We start from the raw sequence: 9891 nt of genomic DNA, 5'->3' as shown, positions 1-9891 counted from the left end.
TCATACTAGAGGATTAATGACATTAACAACTTATCAGCTATCTTTAGTAAAAATTATTTAAGATCAATTGAAAACGTCAAATAATAAAAGAGATGGCTGCAGTTCAGCATGAGGATTAACACATTAAACTCTCCTTTGATACAACATGGCTCCAGGAAAATTAAAAAGAGGTGAAGAAATAATCCAGTCGATGATCCAGAAAATCTATATTAAATAAATAACCCAAAATAAATGAGAAATTAGTTTATTTTGAACAATAATTAATGACACTTTACAATTGACTTTCTACAATTTATTTTAAGATTTATTTTTCAGATAATTTCAAAATACAAATGCTGGTTTTCTTACAAACTATTTTTCTATAAAAAAAGAAAAAGAAAGAAAAAATTAATAATAAAAAGGAAAGGAAAGTGAAATCGAGAGAAACAATAACAGTTTACAAGACTAAGGGCCTCAGACTGGCTCTTATAATTACGATAGTTAGAATCAGGATACGCTTGTTTCATAAAGTGTGCAATGAAATTTGCTTAGCATATATAGAATCGATAAAATTTAAGTCTAGTCTAATTTAAGAAAAAGAATACTTACAATGGTGGTCATATATAAAAAAGTCAAAAATTTTTATTGTAGTATATTTTTTAAATAATAATGGAACAAAGATTTCTACCCAATCTGGGTTGCACAAACCCGGATTTCCTGAAAAAAAATAATTTCAATGATTCCCAAAGATATACTGACATTATACATTTCAATTTAAAAACACAATTTTATATTATTTACTTATATATTTACAAGTTATTTTACAGTTTCTTAAAAAATAATGAGATAACAATAACGATAATAGATACACTATAATGCCAGTTTACAATAATATAATAAAGTGATACTTTGGGAAGTTAATAAATAGTACACAGTAAACAACTTTAATAAATCGGTTATTAATTAAGATTAAAAAAAAAAACAAAAAAAACTTTTAAATATTTGTAATATATAATTATAAGCAATAAATATTTAACAATTATTTCTATTTCACGGATTAAAATGTTTTCATAATATACATAATATAAAAACTATATCACAATATTTTTTTTGTTTTTCTTTCTTTTCTTTTTTTTTTCAATACTAACAAGTTGTTATTTACATAATAAAAATGTATCAACAGATCACAGTTTAATGAAAACCTCAGGGTCGTTAACCGTTATTGAGTAGAATTCAAAGCTGAAAAGGCAGTACAAGTAGCATGGCCATTTTAAAGTTCAATCATGGAAGAATCAAAAATTATAATGCAATGGTATCAGGACACTCTAATCGAGATTTGTTCAAGAAAATTTTATACGAGTGTGTAAATGAGATGTTTTACAAGACATTATAAATAGCTTTAGATATTAAAAATAAAAAGAAAAAAATAAGGAATAAAAAAAAAAGGAATAGAAAACAATATATCAGTAATGAACATATATACTTAAAAAAATATGCGCAGGAGATTATTACACACTATATTACAGTTTGTGTTGGAAAACTGTCAAAAGACACTATATATACAGAGAAGTTTGAGGGCAAGCATGCGCTGAATCACACGGGCTGCTTGTCCCCGAACCTCATGAATTACTTGAGTTGTCACCGTTGTCGTGAAAACTGTTACCGTTCACAACAAAGGAGGCACCCAATCCGTACAAGTGACCGCAGTATTTGCCATCGTCTATATTGTCTTCGAAAAACATCTGAAACAGAAAATTATTTAGTTAAAAACAATTAAAATTATCGTAACATCGATTAACATTATAATAATATAAAAAATGAAGATGTTCAGGCGTCAAATAGTAAAAAAAAAATTTATTGTGATCCAACATTTTGTCCTTTGTATGGCATCATGAGGGATGAAAACAAAAACAAATAAAATATTTTAAATTGCTGAGGTGAAAAAACTTTCAAGATTTTCACAAAAAACTTTTAAGATTTTCACAAAAAACTTTCTCACCTGATCAGAAAACTGGCACCTCCAACGTGCAAATATTGTCAGTCCATTCTTACGATTAAACATATTTTTGAAGAGTGTACTCACTATTTGCCAACAATAAACAGGATAGGACCGACCCCAAATTTATCAGAAGCTCTCGCAGATGAGGAAGCTAAAATTACATTAATGTTTAAATTTTTAAAAGCACATCACCTTCTTTATAAATTATAACTCCTCTTCGATTTTTATTTCTATATTTTTTATTTATTTTTTTTTTTTTTTTTTTTACTTTTATCATGCCATAGGCGTTGAAGACCAGAGTGTTTTACGCCTTTAAGCAACAATCAACAACTTACAAGATGAATATAATCTACTCTATATTTTTCATTGTACAATGTTTTGGGAAAATTGTCATCCAATTGAAATCATGTCATCTATATAATCATAGTAGAAAATTGCTTTACAGTACATTATTTAATTTGAATTAAATTTATTATTTTATTTGTTACTTTATTATTTTTCAATACATTTTTAATATTTATCATATATTAATTTTAACATAGTTTATTGATTTTATTAAAATTTTGTTACTTAAGTATCTTTCATATATCTTCTCATATCTCTATCACTATTGTATCTACCATTCTGTTAAAGGCACATTGGGTTGAAACTAAAATATGAATGGGAAAAAGAAGGAAAGGAAAAGAAAAAAGAGAGAAAGGGGAAAGGATGGAAAAGAAGAGGAGAAAAATCATGAAAAAAGAAAAAGATAAAAGAACCAAAGAGATGAAACAAAGAAAAGTAAACAAAAAAAGTCATGTTCTATATATAGTGCTATATATTACTTATGTTTATAATTATTATTGTATATGGCTAAGCTTATTTATCGTAAGATTACAAATATTGTCTGATTAGACTAAAATAAGTATGTTGTATGACAAGCAACCTAATGAAGTGGGGCACCACACCTTTGTATTTTAATAAAGTTTTTCCTCCTTAATAATGTGGTGTAAAGCAATTTTGAACTATGTTTATATAGAAGACAATAGGGAAATTGAAAATATGACAAATGCATGGATTATAAAGGTGCATGAGTATGGGAAAATTGCCCCGAAACGTCGTACAATAAAAAAAAAAAAAGAAGTAGATTATATTCATCTTGGAAGTTTTTTCACCTCAAAAATTTTATAAAAATTAAATAATCAAACTTCCTAAAAAGAAAATCCAGAACAAATAAAATGATGTAACAAAGTACAAGAATGATAACATGAAATAAAAGTAAACTAAGGTGTTGCTAAAAATGATTTAAAATAAATGAAAGTTTATATAAAAATGGCCAAAATAAATTAAAGAAAATAAAAATAAGATGTGCAATGAAAAGTATAAATAAACTAGAATTACAAAAATTGTGAGAACGGAAATAGTAACAAATAAAACAGTAGATAAATGTTCTTGCAGCAAATAAAGAAAAACGGAAGGGTACTGCGTGGTCGGAAGAGAGGAAGCAAAGGCATGGAGAAATGACGAGAAGATACAGGGAGAGAAGAAGAGAAAAAGTGAGAATTGAGAATGATATTCGCGTGGTCTTGAAAGGCCGTTCCGTGGAAAAAAAAAAAAGTAGATAATAGACAAATATAAAAATACATTACACACTAAAAGACAAAACAAGGGAAATAAGAATAAAATAAATGTCAAGAACAAAAAAAATTAATGAAACAAATACAACGCTCACCTTTCTGAATGAAGGAAAACTAAAGAATGAGCTTGAGGTGGATGCGAAGTATCAACTGGGTATGGGAGTCGGGGAATTCCGTGGTTAACAGATGACGTTACATTGGAAAGCTAAGATTGGCTAACAATAAATAGTTTTTTTACTATTTTAATTATTCTGTTTGAACATGGACCATCTTCTTTATACAATTAAAACTATATTTTTCATTTTATACCTTAATTTAAATTTAAGCTCTAAAGTAACTAAAACTAATTTAATCAATAATAAAGCAGAATACTGTATACAAGTGTGAACCAGAACTTGCTTGCAGGTTGTAGTGCTACTATCATAACATTTTCTTCCGCAAAACCTCATAAAAACTATAAATTAAAAGTTCAGATCTGACGAATGCTTCAACCAAGAATGCAACAGTGCAACTGAATGCAACAGTTTACCAAAAGATAATGAAGCAGTAATGCAATCGAGAGAGATTATGGTGTTTTGACATTTCCTGTTTCAAATTGGATTTCTGTATTTCTCCTTCTTTTTCCCCCCCATTAATTATTCATAAAATTCTTTAATATTTTGTATTTATATACAGATTATCATTGCTAACGATGTGAACTTATTATTATATTTTAAATAAACAAAATTAAAGGAACTTATTTAGACTCAGGGTACCTCAATACATGTAGTATTTACATTGAAAACTCAAATTCTAAATTTTGCACAATCACAATTCTTTCCCTTATAGTACAAGAGCCCGAGAGGAGAAAAAAGGCAGTTATCTCACCCCAATTTTTGATCACTTTGAAGGAAACTATGTATAATTACAAGTCAAAATTTATGAGTCTGCCAAGTATAGGGTATAAAAAATGGTGGCTGTTTGAAAGCGATAAAAAAATTTTATTTTTCATTCGAAGCTGTATATCTTAAAAAGTAGGAACAATACAAGAAAACTTAAGAGAACATCATTTAAATATGAGCAAATTTGCTAAAATATGAGCCCTAATAGAGTTATTTACGTTAAACAGTTCTCGAGATATAGCTTTTTAAAAAGCAACATTTCATGAAAATGTTGTAAGGGACGTACTGAAAGATCAGTAGTTAGCGAATTTATTTTGAAAAATTTATATCTCAAAAACCATTCGACGTACAGATGTCTATTAGCACTCAAATTAAAGCTAGTTTAATGAGCTATAAAGTAGTTTATGATGTTTATCTTCGTAGGAGTAATAGTTTTCATGAAATTTGCTAATATAAATTGATTTATAGTGGTTGGGACAAATTTTCATTTGCCAAATTTATAGTCATATGTGAATATCATAAAAACTACTACCTAGATAAGTGTCATAAACTACTTTATAATAAGTTAAATTTCCTTTATTTTGAGTGTTAGCAGACATATGTGCATTTTATGGATCTAGAGATATATTTTTTCAAAAATCCAACATTTTATACGAACAACTAGAAATTAACATTTTGTGAGTTTATTTTGTCAAATATCATAAAAACTACTAGTCCTACAAAGATAAACATTATTAAATATTTTATAGTAAATTTATCTAGCTTTAATTTGAGTGCAGGCAGACATCTGTACGTCAAATGGTTTCTGAAAGGAAGTTTTTCATAAATCAAATTTATTGTCCGAACAACTATAAATTAATTTATTTTAGCATATATCATGAAAACTACTACTTCTACAACGATGAACGTCATAGCCCATTAAACTAGCTTTAATTTGAGTGCTAATAGACATCTGTATGTCTCATAGTTCCTGAGATATAGATTTCTCAAAATAAATTAACTAACTACTAATCTTTCAGTAGATTTTCAAGAAATTTTGCTTTTTAAAAAGCTATATCTCGAGAACTATTGGGCGTAAATAGCTCTTTTAGTTTTCTAGCATTGTTGGTAGTTTTTAAGATATAGAGCTCCGAATGAAAAATTAGTGTTTTTTAAGGTTTTGAAACAGCCGCCATTTTTTATTCCCCCTACCTATATTTGGCAGACTCGTCAATTTTGACTAGTAATTATACATAGTTTTCATTAAAGCAATAAAAAATTGGGGTGAGATAACTGCCTTTTTTTCTTCCCGGCTCTTGTACTATTACTACATATTCCATATAGAGGTAAGTGAAAGTAAAAAAAAGATACACCAGAGCCAGACGAGTTGGTATTACCTCTCTCATTTTGAAAAAGGCCATTCCCGTCAATAATGAATCTGATCCAGCTTGATGTTGTGGTCCTACCCTCGTAAGTTCCAGCTGGTCGGCAACCTCCTGCAGACCTCCTTTCAGGTTTTTACAACTCTTCATGAGATACTGAAACAAATTAGCGATACATATTACTCTCTAAAAATCATAAATTTTAAATTCAATACAGTAAAAATGAAATAAAAAGCAAAAATTGTTAATGAGGTGTATATAGTTGACCGTAGATTACTGATTGGAGAAGATGCTGGGGGGGGGGGGAGTGCGGTCAGCAAAGGAACAACATAAATAAACAAAAAAATATTTAATTATGCCAAAGTTTCGACCTGATTTTCAGGTCTTCATCGGGGCTATAAAAACAAAAAGACAACAACCATCATTTAGAGAAAAAAAAATAAAATAGTTAAAACTATATATATAAATATAAATAAATAAATAAAATAATAATAAAAATAAATAAATACAAATATATAAAATAAAATAAATAATAGATAAAAAAAGTTGGAAATATCCACAATAATGGAAATAAAATATAAATTTATATTGATTACTAACTATGGACAAGACAGTAGTAGATTGATTACATTATTATTTATATTATAACACATAAATGTTAGCAACAAATAAATGATACAGTGGAAAGAATCTATAAAGAATTAGTTAAAGAAATTAGGAAAGAAGAAATAAATGGAGAAAGGAGAATTAAGAAATGCGAGAGTAAGATTATAGGAGGAGAAGAGCCGGTTTTATAGCCCTGTTGAAGACCTGAAAATCAGGTCGAAACGTCTGCATAAATGAATATTTTTTGTTTATTTATGTTGTTCCTTTGCTGACAACCCCCCCCCCCCTCCCCAACCATCTTCTCCAATCAAAAATTGTTAATGGTTATACAAACTACTTTAAATATGAACGGAGTTTAACATATTATGGATGAAATATGAAGGTTTATAGGCGATTGCCATAACAAATTTATCACAATCATAATTCAAAATTTGTACATCACACCATTGCATTATTCAAATAGCTATCCTCCATAGGAATACGTTTCAGAACAATTTTAAATCATCCTCAGGGGATACTGAAATCAAACTCTAGTCTCCACGGTTCGTAGGCAATGAAACACACTACTAAACTAACAGAGGATGCCAAAATGAGGTAACTGATTAATTTAAAATAAACTCATGATATAACTTTATAAGGAATAATGTTAAAAAAAATAATAACTAAAGTAAAGTTACGAGGTAATTGGTTAATATTAAGATTACAAGGTAGTAATTAATTATAGTCAATAACGATTAATTAAGGTTAAGGAGTAAATGATAAATTTAAAATTAACTCATAATATGACTTTACAAGGAATGTTTTAAGAAAAAAATAAATAGAGTAATAACTTAAGCAAGGTTACCTAGTTTACAAAACCAATATAACAGAAATTCAATTTTCTGTTCACAAGTGGACTCGAACCCAGGCCCAAGCTTATTGTCTAACCCGCTTAGCTACCCCGTATTTATGAATATTCTTTATAACTCTCTTATCGAATCCCTTTAAAAATAAAATGTTAAACAAGAAAAACAAAACTTGTGTTTCTTAAATGTTTTATTTATTTTGACAAAATCAAATTTTAACATAAATATAGGAGAAGGATGTGCTTGAGGAAACTTGTCTAGATTAATAATATTAGTTTCAGTATTAAATTGCCTCGGTGCCCCATAATCAATTTATTTCTCGGCATAGTGAAACGAAAAGTATCATGACTGAAATCAGATTCAACCCAATGGGAGCAAGGGAATTCAAGTAAAAATAGTGTCACATTAAAAATTTTTGGATATGTATGGATAATATTTAATTTTTTTTTTTAAATAAATTAGTTAAATTGTTAAAAAGTATTTTTGCTTCAAGGTCGACTGATAATTCAATAAATTCATCTCATAAATGATTACCGATGGGAAATTCATATTTTCAATATCTCTAAAGCGTAATTTGAAGGAATCACTTAAATTTCTAATCCATACCTTGGTTATATCCAATTGTAGTAAATTCAAAAAGTATTGAAAATCTTTACAATGAAATTTATTTAATTAAATTTTTTGAAAGCTTCAAATAGTTATTTGTACTTGAATTAATGTAATTTCTTTTCCATGCAGATATTACGAATGACAAAAAAAATAAAATAAAATAAAAAAATTGTATATACAATGCAGCAGTCAATAAACTAGTAATTAAATGACAATGGTATTCATATTGACCACTTTGATGACCTTTGGTCTAAAGGATCATTAATAAAATGAAAATTTTTCACTTAAAGGAAACTTATAGTAAGGTCTTCTTTAGGAACCTTCATGAATACAGCCCAAAATGTATTTAACCCTGTAACGGAGAAATGAAAATATTGAAGTGAATAAAGATTATTATTTCGAAGTAGGCAACTTTAGAAAAAATGAAGTTTAAAGTACACTAAAAATAACGTTAATTTACGATAATGAAGTACACAACAATGTCATACCTTTTTATTATTTTCACAAACAGAATCACACTTGACTTAACGGACTTAGATAACATTGTTTGATTGGAAGTTCACTTTCAAAGAAGCCTTCGAATCACCTTAAAAAAATTGGTTAAGAGTGTCGGTCAACATCATAATATCCGTAAGAAATCATGAAAGATATTGCTATAAATGAACTATTTAACTTAATATTTCTTTACAATTATAATATTTAATAAAGAAAATAAGAAGACTATATATTTTTATTTATTTATTTAAAAAAAAGTGAAATTGATATGATTTATTAATTAATTTACGGATTATTTTATGTATTTAATTTTCTATGACCTAAATATTAAATAAGGCAAACTTTCCTACCCCAAAATGATTCAATTTTTTAAATATCGCAAAATTTTATTATTACACAATATGAAGTGTAAATGAAGGGATCAATTTCAAAAATCACATTTTCCACTTCAGAAAATTTTATGGCAAACATGAAAAACCTTTAACTTCAATTAAACAAGGTTGTTAAACTTAAATTTTTTTTAAAATGTAATAAATGCCTATATCACAGCCCTCGAAGAATGGTGTCGTAATTGGAGGATTAAGATAAATTCCAACAAATCTCATCAAATCATCTTTACCCTTCGTTGTAAACCTGCCGACTGCCCTACAGTTTCATTTAATATTGTTTCTCTTACCCCTGTCGAACAGATCCACTACCTTGGAAAAACGATTAACCTGGAATCCTCACACAAGCCTGAAAAGACAGGAAACTGCACATCGATTTTGACTATTACAGCACTACTAGACAAACGGTCTAAACTGTGAACACATTACAAAAAGACTGATCTACATGACTGTAATAAGGACAATCTGGACATATGGAGTTGGGTTTTGGGGCTCAATTTGACCAAAGATGGCTCAATCAGAAGGTTTTGTTAAAATTATTTGTTTTAAAACATAATGTCCTAAGGTTGGTCCTCTGGTAACAACAGAACCTTGAAGTATTAGTAACTCCATATCACCATCATATGTATGTCATTTTCAAAACCTTGGTTTACTTCTTTAATGTGAAGAAGTCTGCAGCCTTAAAGAATTTCAATATTGCTTGCTTGAAGAAGCATATAGAGAGGCTGTTTTAAATGAGACGGTGTCGTGTGTTCGGTTTCAAAATGGTGAGTTGAAATTGAAGACAAAGTGGAGTGGGAGACCGAAAGTGTATGAAGACACGGTATAGGAAGTATTATTGGCAGAAGATTTGTCCCAAATGCAAAAAGAACTCGCATTTACATTAGAAGTGACTCAACATACAGTTTACAATAATTGGGAAAGATTAAAAAGCAAGGTAATCGAGTTCCATATGAACTGAACCCGAGAGACTTTAAACGCCAATTGCATGAATGAAATGACAACAACTAAACAAGTAATTAATTAATTTAAAAAAATTATTAACCATTGTTAAGGAAGTTACTGAATAGCTAAACAAATGTTTGATCATGAAATACTTCACTCATGAAAATGT

At 28.4% G+C, this 9891-nt stretch overlaps 1 protein-coding gene across 5 annotated transcripts in view; it reads right to left on the bottom strand.

Moving 5' to 3' along the window:
- Positions 1-228: 228 nt before the first annotated feature.
- The window catches only part of Pop2 (CCR4-NOT transcription complex subunit Pop2), a 43628-nt gene continuing 33965 nt past the window's right edge, over positions 229-9891 (bottom strand). For all 5 annotated transcript variants that reach the window (XM_067052436.1, XM_067052435.1, XM_014431751.2 and 2 more), the window contains 2 exons: positions 5852-5992; positions 229-1721 (listed from right to left, as the gene is read on the bottom strand). In XM_067052436.1, coding sequence (XP_066908537.1) covers positions 1599-1721; positions 5852-5992 — 264 coding nt within the window. In that variant the 3' untranslated portion in view covers positions 229-1598. The remainder of the gene's footprint in view (positions 1722-5851; positions 5993-9891) is intronic.

The sequence above is a fragment of the Halyomorpha halys genome, unplaced genomic scaffold, assembly GCF_000696795.3.
Source record: "Halyomorpha halys isolate HHAL.00 unplaced genomic scaffold, Hhal_1.1 Scaffold1.1, whole genome shotgun sequence".
NCBI lineage: Eukaryota > Metazoa > Arthropoda > Insecta > Hemiptera > Pentatomidae > Halyomorpha > Halyomorpha halys.
Note: the sequence above shows the minus strand (reverse complement) of the source record. Positions and strands in the feature narration are given on the sequence as shown.